The 14,688-nt window shown below is 39.6% G+C and overlaps 1 protein-coding gene across 3 annotated transcripts in view; it reads right to left on the reverse strand.

Moving 5' to 3' along the window:
• LOC136884949 (monocarboxylate transporter 14) overlaps positions 1-14,688 on the reverse strand; it is a 242,044-nt gene that overhangs the window by 22,882 nt on the left and 204,474 nt on the right. For all 3 annotated transcript variants that reach the window (XM_067157284.2, XM_067157285.2, XM_067157286.2), the window contains 2 exons: positions 8,547-8,690; positions 2,403-2,588 (listed from right to left, as the gene is read on the reverse strand). In XM_067157284.2, the coding sequence (XP_067013385.2) occupies positions 2,403-2,588; positions 8,547-8,690 (330 nt within the window). The remainder of the gene's footprint in view (positions 1-2,402; positions 2,589-8,546; positions 8,691-14,688) is intronic.

Consider the following 14,688-nt stretch of genomic DNA (forward strand, 5'->3'; position numbering starts at 1 on the left):
TGTTTTAACACAGGGGTTTATTCATTAGAGACATTCGTCCAAATTTTAAATTTTTTATTCAGTGCAACATTTTTTGAAAAAGAAATTGCTCACTTTTTAGCCCCTTGTTTCAGTACTAAACACTTCTCTCCAAAAGCATTGTGTTAAAGTGTGTATATTATGACTTTATGTAATATCTGAAAGTTTCAAGATTATATACTAAATAGTTTTCGAGAAAATGTTCCTTCCAAAGTTTTTCAATGCAATCCTGCCACATATGATGGATCATCTGGGTTGCCTTGCATCTCACCCTCTAGACTTCTTCTCACAGTTCTCTTAGTTTGTGTTGACAGTTTTTTACAGTCCTTTTCTTCACCTTCAGCCTTCCTTTTCCGTTCACAATCGATTTTCTTCATACTTGTTATCATGTGATATCCTGGAGGGATTCCCATTTTTTCTAAGGTTTTACACTTTATGATGTTACCTTCAATATATATAGCCACAGCATCGTACACTCCAAAATGCAAAACTCTCTTGGGAATTCGGGTCTAAATCAAATTATTAACACTTTCGTTGGGGTTCTGGGTTCGTCCATGAAGGCACTTTTCAAGAAGTTGTGGCTCTGCTAGATCTCTAAACACTGGTCTTATTGCTTCCATTACAGCATAAGGAAGACTATGCTTGTGATCATATGGTTTACCTGCAAACATACCACCACTGGGCGTGAATATGAGGAGGGAGCCAAGGAAACGTGTATTGTCGTTGTCAACAACGAGATCTCCCGGCAGATAAAGTTACCGCGCCCATGCAATGTTGTCTTGGAAACGGAATACAAAGCACTTATAATTAAGATATAACCATGAATGATAGCTCTAATGAAAGAAGAAAGTCTCTAGATTTTTATGGAATGAAAAAGTAAAAATTCCATATTTTGCCGAATTTCACCCTACCGGGTCCTCTTAAGGCCAAGGCCGCTTCCTTCCACTCCTAGCCCTTCCCTAACCCATCGTTGCCATAATACCTATCTGTGTCGGTGCGATGTAAAGCAAATAGAAAAAACCCAAAAACAATAATCACCACCACCACCACCACCGTTTGACGTCCAGGGTTAGTTTCTCCCTCAGACTCAGCAAGGGATCCCACATATACCGCCTCAATGGCATTGTCCTGGAGCGTGAAACGTTAGGTCGGTGGATGAACTGGGGAGGATGACGGGTATCTCGTCCAGGCGGCTTCGCCTTCTATGCTGAACGGGGCCTTGTTGGGGGGGATAGCAAGATTGAGGGGGGGGGGAGTGGCAGCTAATCATATTAACCACCTTACCACAGAGTCAGACTACTACGTTAATATTATTCTTAAAACTAATAGTGTTTATCTTTTCTACGAATTATCACACTGTTTGTCCTTGATGTTATAACATTGTACAAATTCTAGGACAAGCAGGTGTCCTATCCCTCATCTGTTCCGTTAATGCTTATTTTATTTTCCACACACTTATTTCAAAATATAGAAATGTTTTGCTGTTCTCCACGGCACAATCCCCTCTTTGTTTAGCAATTTTACAATGGTATGGAATTATTTCACTCTGTCCATTTTTGGTTTATATTCACTACTGAGATATTTAGGTTAGATTATAGAAGAGATTGTCAAATATTAGCATTCCCCTATAAACTAATTAATAACAAAGATGCTATTGAATTATGCAGCAAACTTTTATACTATACTCCTAGAAAACCTTCAGGAAAATTCAGAAAAAAATATTTTTTACCGCGAGCAAAGCAGATAGTCACAAAAAATCTCCTCTTTATAAATCATGTGTATTATATAATAAAATACATCCTCTTGATACGATACGATACGATAGATGAATTTAATGCATATTTCATTATACTAAGAAACGTTCTGAATTAATTAATGAATTAATTTTAGGCCTACAGCTGTCACGTTGCTAATTTACTTTATTGTTACCTAGTTGTTTCCATTTTCTTATTCCCTTTGTCTTTTCTATGTGATAATTGTATGGTTAATGTTACATAATTCATTATTTACTAAACGAGGTTCGATTTCCGGCAGGGTCGGGAATTTTAATCATAATTGGTTGAATTCGCTGGCACGGGGGCTGGGCGTATGTGTCGTCTTCATCATCATTTCATCCTCATTACGACGCGCAGGTGGCCTACGGGCGTCAAATCAAAAGACCTGCACCTGGCGAGCCGAACATGTACTCGGACACTCCCGGCACTAAAAGCCATACACCATTTCATTTTACTGGGTCTTTAACTCGACATCCTTTTAAACTTCCTGAATTGCGTATCACTGCCAAGTCGTTCAAGGGGATACTTCTTGCCAGTTCTTGAACTGGACACTTGACTTTATTTTCCAAGACTATCTAGCTAGTTGTGATGCCCTATGGAATATCTCACCCGACAACACGATGAAGGATCCTCGCCACCCGAAGTTGTGGATGAGGGCGGTGATGACCGGTGGCATGACGAAGGTGCCAATACCCGAGCCACACACCGCTATACTGGTCGCCAGCGCGCGCCACCGCTCGAAGTAGAAGCCCACAGTGATGATGGCCGGCACGTAAATCAGACCAAACCCAATCCCTGGAAAGAGAATACACACTTTACACAACGAAGAAAGGTAATAACGAAGAAACCTGTTGTAAATTTGAATATTTTGTAGATATTTTATAATACAATCATTCAAAACTATTTAAAATACGACAATAATAATAATAATAATAATAATAATAATAATAATAATAATCTACATATTAAAACAAATTGCCAACGGTCGTAGCCGTGTTGACACACCGGATCCCGTGAGATCTCCGAAGTTAAGCAACATTGGGCGTGGTCAATAAATGGATGGATTGCCACGCGCTGTTGGTGGGGGTAAGGGAATGGAGGAGCGGAAAGGAACTGGCCACTCTACCGTACGTAAACTCCGGCTCAGGCACACCTCTGCGGAGGTTCGGACCTGCCTTCGGGCAGAATACAACCTTACCTTTATTTAAAAAATTATGAAAACTAAAGTCAGTCAGTCCGGCAATTCTATCCGGTCGATTTCCTTAATTTTTTAAAAACTGAAAAGTATTCATGCACAGATTTGTCACCAGGCACTATAAATCACTTAACTTGCGCCTTCCTCAAATTATTTGAATTTTCAATGTTTTGTCTCTTTGAAGCAATCATATCTTTGGTTCTAATTGAGGTACGGAGTTGAATTTGGCCTGCGAACACTCAGTGGATCAAGCTCTTTCATTTCAGCTCTTAACTATTCAAATTGGTTGATTTTGAGGAAAGTTATGAGTGCACATTCAATTTGACGTCTCATTTCTTCAACATTTTTTCCTCATTGAAACAATCATATCTTTGTTTCTAATTGAGGTACGCAGTTCGTTTTAGTCTAAAGCCACACAGTGAATCAAGCACTTTCTTTTGAGGTAATAACTACTAATATTCTACATTCTGAGATAAGTTATGCATACATTTGTCTCCATGACGAAGATCTTTGGAGGACTTTTTAACAGTTCGGCGCGTAGTGTTGTTCCAAGGAGCGTTTAATTCAATTTCTTTGTGTGATGTATTTTCAAGTGTTTTGTTGACATAATATTACATTCTATTACCAAAGAAGAACATGTGCTTTATTTCATTAACTCGAAACTTTGCAAATACATCCGTGAGAATAGTAACGAACAATACCATACTTTGTACATTGCGGGCGGAGCCAGCGGGAAACTGTTAGTAATAATAATAATAATAATAATCATCATAATAATAGAAATAGACTCTACCCGATACTGTTCAAATGTGTACTGGAATTAGTACGAGAATTGGTTCAAATTTTGAAAGAAAAAAAGAATCTACGAATCAGTTTTAATGGGACCATCAAACAAAGGAATTGTAACAAACCACATAACATTGGTGAACAAATATAATTTTGTTGAACAACCCAAGATGAGAACTAACAGTGCATAGGTGGAAGAACGGAAGAAAAATCATCGTGACAATATGAAGAGATTCTGGGAAGGAGGAAGAAAATTAATCTGCTAAATAAGTTCATTCGCGCTCCTTAACTGGGCACAAAGATGTGAAAATAAAAATATTAAAAATAATAGCTGTCATGGACCAATGATGATTACATAACAATAAGACACTGAATGACAACTTTCAGGAACGGCTGGGGAGTGACAGCTCGTGAGCAATGGCGTGACAACTTCACGAGCGGCTCACATGTGGCAAAGTGTTGACCCCTTCTCTGCACGTCGGAAGGGTGGGCAGTGGTGGGTAAACGTGGCCACTTGAGCGGGCAGATAGTCTGGGCGCGGAGATTTTGGAGCCAGTATCTCGAAAGTAGTTGCTCTTAGTTGTTACGGTACCATGGCACCGAGGGTGTACCAAGATTGGACGCACATCAAGCAGAAGATCGAGCTGAGGTCGGCTACGAGTGAATGATCAGCAAGGGGTTATCCGAAAATGTGTGTAACGTTATAGAGTATGTAGCAAAATGTGTGACGGAAGTATAACCTAACAACCGTACAGGCTGTGATGTGGATGGATGTGTACCATTACGTTACAGTCGAGATGATCGTTGACATGCAGATGTAGCGGAGAAAATGGCGCGGAGTAGCTTCAAACAGTGCGAACATCTATGAGATGAAACCAAGATGCGAATTGACCGTAATTAGAAGGCGTAGACTTATGAAGACCGGCGAGAAAAGCGGTTCTTTGATGAAATAACTATGGTCCAAAAGAAAATAGTTGAATTCAGGCTATTCTTAAGTACTTTGTAAGTTAAGATCGAGTTTGAAAAATATAGTAAAATTTTACTGCAAATCAAGAAGAGTTGTGTCAACGTACGGAAAGAAGAAACCGAGAGATAATATTCATCTTAGCGCTGGATTTAGTCTTTTACGCGTGCAAGATAAATCGAGAATAAGGAAATACGCATACATCGCATGTTAAGATATCGGAGACAGAAGAGGATACGATCCAGTATAAAGCTGAGAAAATAAGCGGCATAATACCATCAAGAACAACAGAAATATTAGTTAGGAGCATTAGTCAACACTCAGCTGACGATATATTTTATGAGAAAAAGCCTTATTGGATATATATTTAGAGAACATTTCTGAAACATTAAGGAATACCAATAACCATTTATATATGTTAGAAGACTTATAATGGAAGATCTAACTGTTCATTTCGCCCAACTAATATTATCTTCTTATTGCATGGAAACCGGCGATATGATGCGCTTAAAATGGTGGAGGAAGGCCGCCCTGGATGCCGTAGCTCAAGCCGAGATGCCCAGACCAATGCCAAGCTGTGAAGTAGATGGAGACGTGAGCTGATTGTGCAGAGATGGCGTGAAACCAGCAGAGGCAAGCAGATGACACAATCGGATCGAGATAAGTGATAAGATTCCCAGATTTTCATTCTAAAATTACTCGTAGTTAATGACATAAAATAGTAGGAGTGTGAAATTGCCTACAGATAATGTGTATGTGCCATTATGTGATTCACAATGCTAGATTTTGAGAAGTTAACCACAAACGCGTGCCAATTTGAATGATAGTTATATCCCTAATGTGAATTTAGGTTATTGTAAGCTTGTACGGAATGTGTATATTGATGGTTATGTATCAATCTACTCGGAAAGGTCATCAGCGGGGAACTAGGTGAGATTAGCATCGGAATAATTGCATTGCAGTGTAAAACCTACAGATTGAAGAGACCAGATCGGCAGACAAGGTAATTATGGTTGTACTGTAAGAAGAAATGGATTGTATATTGGGAATTCGCAGTTAAATAAGAAGAACATCACGTCGATGGATTTGAATACCGTAACAGAGATGTTATTTTAGAAGGAATGAGTTGAGAATTATGAATGCGAATGAAGTTCTAAGAAGACATATAAGAGAAATGTGAAATAATGATGATATGGGAAGATAATATATTTTATTGTGTGAGTAATGGCAGGAAGTAGTTGTTACGGATTCATAAGTCAATTATGGATGTTGTGTGGTAAATAAGGCGCTACCTGCAAGGTTATGTTTATATGAGTATGTAGGTACAGTCCAAATGATTTAATGTCGAATGGTAGTATGTTATGAAAGTTTACGGAAGCTTATATGAGTGTCACATAATTAACGGAGTAGATGTAGAGATAGTAAGAGACATCGCCGTACTGAATGATTGTTTTCCAATGAGAAGGTAGATTGGTATTGATTGACAATATAGTAATGGCACAGCGGTAAATAATATGTGTGTTCCTCTATGTTAGTAGCACATGAATATGAGAATATACAGCACGAATTGCATAATTTAAACTGATTGATAATTCTATGTATGGCACTTAATGATAAGATATTTGATTTTCACTGGCGTAAATATATAAACATGACTATATTTGTTTGGTATTGCTATGAATATAATAATTTAATGCGGAAGGTCAGTTGATACCACATAAAAGGGAACTTATTAACTATCTCGTATTCCGAAATGCTACCACAAAAATCCAACAAAAATAAATATGAAGAATATCCTATCCTCCTATAATAAAGGATCAAACCTCATTTACCCTCTTGAACTTCTTTTGTGTAATAATCATGGATTGTAATGAATTATCAAGTTATGAACGGAAAGTTATGGAAGAAATAATGAAAGAAATCCCAACTTCAATTATGTTAATTGAGAAAATACTGTATTTGTAACAAAATATGTAACATAATATGTTTTTCTTTTCTCTACGATTTCCAAGTCAAGATAATGTTGTTTTATACCACATTAGCATGCTAACAAACTAGTATTAGGGCAATTCCTGCATTTTCTTTCTGAAAGTAGGTAATGATATGTAGTATTAAGATATGATATATGGTTATAGTAATAATTTATAAGATGATATGAGAGATATTGGATTACCTGCTATCATTTGAGAGTTAGATTGGCTTACAAGCGATTATGCTCACTCTTCAGCGGAACCTACGGATACTTTAAACCGTATTCATGAACGAAATTGTCATATTCACCCTGAGAACCTAAATTTAACCACCCAACCGACGGGTGTAGATGGATGGTCAGACAATGCTACCTAGCAACCGTGCAGGTTGTGATGTAACGTATGGATGGATGGTCAGACAATGTTACCTAGCAACCCTGTAGGCTCTGATGTGGATGGATGGCCAGACAATGTTACCTAGCAACCGTTCAGAGTGTGATATAAGGTATGGATGGTCAGACAATGCTACCTAGCAACCGTGCAGGTTGTGATGTAACGTATGGATGGATGGTCAGACAATGTTACCTAGCAACCCTGTAGGCTCTGATGTGGATGGATGGCCAGACAATGTTACCTAGCAACCGTTCAGAGTGTGATATAAGGTATGGATAGATAGGCGGACAATGTGGATGGATAGCCAGACAATGTTGCCTAGTAACAGCGTAGGCTGTGATGTAAGGTATGGATGGATGGATGGATGGATGGATGGCCAGACAGTGTTACTTAGCAACCGTGCAGGCTGTGATGTAACGTATGGATGGATGGATGGATGGCCAGACAATGTTACCTAGCAACCGTGGAGGCTGTGATGTAAGATATGGGTGGATGGATGGTCAAACAATGTTACCTAGCAACCGTGCAGGCTGTGATGTAAAGTATGGATGGATGGATGACCAGACAATGTTACCTAGCAACCGTGCCGGCTGTGATGTAAAGTATGGATGGATGGCCAGACAGTGTTACCTAACAACCGCGCAGGCCATATCTTATGGCTGGTGGTCATGTGAAATTAGCAACCGTTTGTGGTTGGGCATGACCGAGGGACATGAGACATATTCATGATCATTTGATTTTTCACGTAGGGAAATTCGACACCATTTCAGCTGATCTCTGTGTAAGGTAATTATGGACTAGCCGGATAATTGTGATGGGAACTGGATGACGAGGTAGTTTTGTATACGAGACCTGGATGTTAGATTGATTCAAATGCTTTGTTGACATCCAGGCATACGAGGTTAGGCCGGGAAACGGCGAATAGGTCTCTAGTATCCCCATTTAGAAGACCGTTAATCTGGTTTGATTATATTCAGAGAGTAACAATACCATTGGTTTGCTTTGGTTAGGTCTTGGGAGTGACAAGACCTTTGGTTGCTTTGGATGATGATGATGATGATGATGATGATGATGATGATCGCCGTTTAAAGGGGCCAACATCTAGGTCATCGTCCCAGGTCTACTTCGGTTCACTTCGCGAGTGAACTAAATGTAAGCGTTCCAGTCAATTGTTATTGTGTGTTTTTCTTCTGCACTCTGCAGTGCTTTTTCTCTTAATTTTGCATCCTTAAATCAAAGCGCGTCTGATATTCTGGAGCCTCCAGAAAATACGGGGTATTATTAATTTCGATAGTACCTTTCTACATGAAAACCTGCGGCCCTGAGTCCAACAAAGTCTCTTTCGAAATTTTTGGAGTCCGTGATACGGATGATTCTTGGGCAGAATTGGAATAACATTCAGGTACAGAAACTAAAAATACAGAAAAGTCTGGAAGGATACTTACCACCCATCACTCCGAGGGATATGATGAGGAACCAGGCGCTGTTAGCGAAGTACGTAAACACGAAGCTAGCCGACCCTAGCAAACTGCCCATCACAGCTACGACTCTGAACCCATACCTGTTGGCCAGAGCGCTCACGAACGGGCCTGTAACACAACACACACAATAAATTATTCAATAGTAGAGAAATTCCTCACCACATAAAAGAAGCTAGGAAAATCATCTGGAGTTGGTAAGGTTACTGGGGATACATGAAAGAAAAAGGGACGAGATATTGCACCATGTCTGAAGTACTTATTTGATTACTGTCTGCATGATGGAGCTATACCAAATACATTGAGAGTATTCCATGGACAAAGGAAAGGGTATAAAGTGGATAACCAGTCAGGTTGACGTGTGTTGTATGTATGTTCTGATTTTATTAGAGAGTTTATGGAATTACTATCTGATTTGATGGAAGGCAGTTCGGGTTTAGGAAAGGTTATTCCACTGAGCCGCAACTTGTAGAACACCATCAAGATTCAGCAGACATTTTAGATTTTAGATTCAGGGGTCAAAGAGAGTCTATTGCTATTGACATATTTAAGGGTTTTAATACGGTAGATAATGAGCATGCCTCATGACTATGATCGATAAGCCGGTTCGAGTCTCGTAGGTCGAATAATGTTCATCTTCAGAATGTTGGCCTGCAGGGTAGAGGAGGTGGAGGTATACAATTTATAATCATTAGATTGCGTGCCAGAAACCGGGATTAAATTCGAAATCTCTCCGCAGTTTTTATATGTAGAGAGCGGATTTTATGTAATGACATCATTTTTGCGTCCGTCGGATGGCGACATTAAGCCTAGAACAGACTCCTTGGTGCTATTTGGCAGGAGCAGGCTATGCGCCGACACCGGGTTTCACCCTCTTCCTTACTACCCTCCAATGAGGGTAGTAAGGCGTCTGACATGTGTAAGTAACTGCGTGTTATTGTGATGGAGGATAGTGTTATGTGTGGTGAGTGAGTTGCAGGGATGTTGGGGACAACACAAACACCCAGCCCCGAGCCACTGGAATTAACGAATGGAGGTTAAAATTCACGAACCGGCCGGGAATCGAACCCGGGACCCTCTAAACCAAAGAATAGTACGCTGACCATTCAGCCAACTAGTCGGACATCACGTGATTAATTTTCATCTCATTAACTCCTCTGATGAGGTTGACGTCAGGAAGGGCATCCAGTTATATAAACTCGCCACGAAGATTCACTCACCTCATACCCGAGCACGTAGAGAGACGAGACAAGGGTTGGACAAACAAACACGATAGGGTAGATCACGAGAGAATGCTGAGGAAAATGAGGTCAATTGGATTAAACAAAAACATGACTGAATGGGTGCCTAACTTTGCAGAGAGAGATTTGAAGTAAAGTAACTTTTATTTTTTTCTCCAGATCTTACAGTTTTTCCAACCTAATGATCTCAATGGCGAAAATAGAAAAAGAAATAAACAACCAAGCAACACTAGGAAAAATACAAGCAAAAACAATCAAAACCCAAGAAAAACATATCAGACTCTACACTATAAAGATACAAATAATAATCGACGCTTGTAAAGAAGACAAAACTAAAAAACAATACAATGGCAACACGGCAAAAAAGCAATTCAAGGTTAACGACATCCCTACTTCCTAGGTGAATGATCGCATTTGCAACTCTATTCTCCTGACCTAGCATCATACCTGTATGCTAGGAAACCTCCATCGGGAACACATGCTCTCACCTTGCCCCTTCCCACCCCACTGCTAACCAGTAGTGGGGAAGGCCTCCATTTTAAGAGAATTATAGGTGAAACAGTTGTAATAGTTAAGAGGGAAGCTGCAAGGCAGTATTATAGCGCCTTTATGGTTTCTGATATATACCAGGCGGCCCGCATACGCCGTACTTCCTCCTTACAAATGTCCTGCATGCGCTAGTGATGTATGGGTTGCCTAATCACTTGTTTTAGGATGTTGTGAAACAAATAGCAGTCATTTTACTTCACACGTTCTATAACAGGGTACATTTGTAAATACGCCAAAGGTGCAGAAACATTCTAAAAATTCCAGACAACGCCTACCGGTGAGCCTAGGGGCTATAAACACAGTCCCAATGATGTACTGTGAGTGTTTGCGATGGCATCATCCGAAAAGTAACATTCATCACTCCAAAGGTTATTCCGGATAAAATGTGGATCTTGCTGTAATGCCGCGACCATTATGCGATCAAAATAGTCCCCATAGAGTTGCTGATGTTGGTGCGCCTCATATGGGTGCCATTTTCTTTCCTACAGCATCCTTTGTATTGACGTGGGCGTGTGATGCAATATATTAATTTATGCATTTTAAGTAATGGCATCTACAGTGCATGACTCATTCATACGTGTGGAGCGTGAATTCTTATTATTTTAAGAAGGCTTATCAGAGACCGTTCGTCCTACCCACACACTTCCTGCAAGGGAATGGAGATAGGTAATTTTAATTTCCCTGTGATGAGACTGATGAGATGATAACAACATTAGGATTCACTATTCAACAGCTCCAATCTTTCGAATGGAAATTCAAAAATGAATAATAGACAAAAAAATCGAACAACCGAAAAATATTCGAATAAGCGATTATTTTGTATTCGATTATCCGATCACTATTCTAAATAGTTTTGGTGAGTGTATACAAGTCAATATAGGAATAAACAGCACACATTATGGTCAGATTTATCAAGAGTTAGACATATTATTTAATATAATATTTTTCTCCTTCTAGAGGTGTTCATACACATTCGTTAAGGTTGGAGGATGGGGTTCATTTTTTTTTAAACTGGTCAAATACAGTTTACCACTATTCTAATTTTAATTATTATTGCTGTTATGTATATTTGAATTAAAATCGAGGAGGGTGGGTAAACCCAGTAAACCCTCCTTCTTGAGAGATACACTGTATTAAATAATGTTTAAACTAATGAGAACAATGTACTAAAATCATACGCTGCACTTAATGTTACTTCAGTAAACATACAACAGATAATAAAATTAACGCTCTGAAAGTAAGGGAATAACATGAATTTTTTTTTTTTTTTTTTTTTGCTACTGGCTTTACGTCGCACCGACTCACATAGGTCTTATGACGACGATGGGATAGGAGTTGGAAGGAAGTGGCCGTGGCCTTAATTAAGGTACAGCCCCAACATTTGCCTGGTGTGAAAATGGGAAACAACGGAAAACCATCTTTAGGGCTGCCGACAATGGGATTCGAACCCACTATCTCCCGGATGCAAGCTCACAGCTGCGCGCTCGTAATCGCACGGCCAGCTCACCCGGTGCCATGATATTATAATTATTAGTAGTATTATTATTTATTATTGAAAAACGAAAACCTACAACCTGTTTTCCAGTCAGTGACCGTGTCAGGGATGGAATGAATGAAGCCCCCATCTTGCGGCGAGGATGGGAAAGTTGCCGGCTGCCGAGGCCTGGCACACTCCTATGGAGTGATGATTAATGACTGACAGATGAAATGAAATGATAGTGGAGAGTGTTGCTGGAATGAAAGATGACAGGAAAAACTGGAGTACCCGGAGAAAAATCTGTCCCGGCTCCGCTTTATCCAGCACAAATCTCACACGGAGTGTCCGGGATTTGAACCACGAAACCCAGCAGTGAGAAGCCGACGTGCTCCAGCCTGAGCCACGGAGGCTCAATTATTATTATTATTATTATTATTATTATTATTATTATTATTATTATTATTATTATTATTATTATTATTATTATTATTATTATTTCCGGGGCTCCATGGCTAAATGGTTAACGTGCTGGCCCTTGGTCACATGAGGAGGAGGAGTAGTAATAGTTGTTGTTTCTCCCAGTATTCGAAGACGTTAAGCAAATAACTCAATCCATTCTGCCGATCACTTTGGTCCATACTGTTTTTGTTGTGACTGCTCTCATGTAGCTTGCCAATTGTTTACTTTGAGTCTTAAAGGCGTCTCTTTCTTGAATGTTTTTTGAACTTATGTTTGCGGTTTTGAGGTCCTTTCAATGTTCGTTAAGCCAGGGTGTTGAGTTTTTATTATTATTATTATTATTATTATTATTATTATTATTATTATTATTATTATTATTATTATTATTATTATTATTATTATTATTATTATTATTATTATGTGCGTATGGACCCAATGGATCACGCAAAGCTCTAACGATTCTGTTTTCTGAGTTGCCAAACAGCTCTCATCCTTTCTCCGTGGATCCTTTCTCGTTCTTCTGTCCACTTTGCTCCAGTCTTCTTTTTCACTTCGTTCTCTGCTTGCACTTTCCATCCATTAATTTTTTTCCTGTAGAGGTTTCTGTGCGCGATGTCAATTGAGTCCATATGGGCTTTTTCCAGATCCTTCTTCACTTCCGGTACCCATGGAATATTTTTTAGATGTTCTATGTAGGTGAGAATCTTGTGTGTCAGTCTACTTGCTGGCAGTCTGTGAACGTGCCCATAAAATTTCAGACGTCTTTTGCGGATGTCTGCTGCAATGTATTATTGTATTTGGATTTCATGGTGCAAGAAACAGGGGGATGGTGTCTAAACATGACTGAGTCGAGCGCAAGGGGAGACTATACTCAGTTTGAATAAAATATACCGATTTTCAAATTTGTTTTCATTTTATCGTAGTTTGGACTAATTTCTATTGGAATAGAACATTTCTTTACTTGAAAGTCATATCCCAGAGGCTTATAACGACAAGTTAAGTATCCGTGAGCACTCGGTCGGACACATTTCCTCCGTGGAACTGTTTTCCATTATACATCCGGTAAATTCAAACTTAAGCATAAATGATTTCAAAACTCTCCAAGAGTGTTTTATTAGCAAGAGATTTAAACATTTTCATAAGAATGTCAAAACTGCACAACTATCATCCTTTAATTTTGAGTGTCACAGAAAATGCAACGAGGCAAAGAAAGGACAGAAAATCAATGTTCTTAAGGGAAAAATGGAAGGGGAATTTCAGATGATAATTACTAAATATAGGCTATCTTTTAGGGGAGGATGAAGGATATTTGGCTCTGAATTGACGTTCAAGGCTGAGACTAACGAGACAGTAACCTGAAAGGAAACCTGGGAAATGAGAGAACAAGCTTATATTGAATATCACCATCTATCGATTCAACCCTCATTTCTAAATGGGAAGTTAATAGGAATGGCAATAATAATGTTAATAGTTTTATGTCACACTAACTATTTTTACGGTCTTTCTAGACGGCACATTGCTTGAATTTTGTCCCACTGAAGATGTTTTTACGTGCCTGTATATCTGTCGACACAAGGCTGGCGTATACCTATTTAAGTACCTTCAAATACTACGCGACTGAGGAATTCCATAGATTACTTCCCCTTTTCTTTACTTTATTTTTTCCTTCTCTCTCTCGTTCTTAAAAGTATAATTAGAACATATCGAATTATAAGCAGTGAGCCATTGACGTGTACTCAACGGTTAAGCATGTAATAGCGAACACGCAACGTGCAATTCTCTCACTTCTCCAGGCTTGTTTTTACTGACATCTCCTGTGGAATGGAGGCAGCAACCCACCCAGCAGTTATGATCAGCAGTCAGTATGCCGCGTAGGAGCTCATCACTTCAAATGTACACTTTAATAGAGAAGAGCTGTCGAAGATTCGTTTGTACGGCGGGGTCGGGGGCGGGGGAAGAAACGCGGGTGCCATGTGCATTCTGCAGCTCCTCCACTTCATGGACAAATTTTTATAACTGGTGGTAGTGATTATTGTTTTAGGAGGAACTACAACTAGGCAACCATCCTCTATATAACACTAATCAGAGAGAAAAAATGAAAGGGGTCCGAGACTTCGAAAAATGAAGGTATCAGCCAAAGAAAGACAAGGCCCACGAAGGGTATGAAAATGAAAGACTCCCTAGACCTCGAGTGCTGCAGTTCTGTCGGGGTCGGAAAAGAACAAGAGTTGACCAAGATAGGTCGGATAGGATAGATGAAGGTGTGGAGCCTGACACAAGTAAGTGGAAGCAATGCCAGCACTCAGCTAAGGACCCCGTGGTTGCCAACCCACGCTCCGAAGGTAAGAGCCGCCGGGCCCCTTTCAGTCGCATCTTATGACAG

Source organism: Anabrus simplex, chromosome 13, assembly GCF_040414725.1.
Source record: "Anabrus simplex isolate iqAnaSimp1 chromosome 13, ASM4041472v1, whole genome shotgun sequence".
NCBI lineage: Eukaryota > Metazoa > Arthropoda > Insecta > Orthoptera > Tettigoniidae > Anabrus > Anabrus simplex.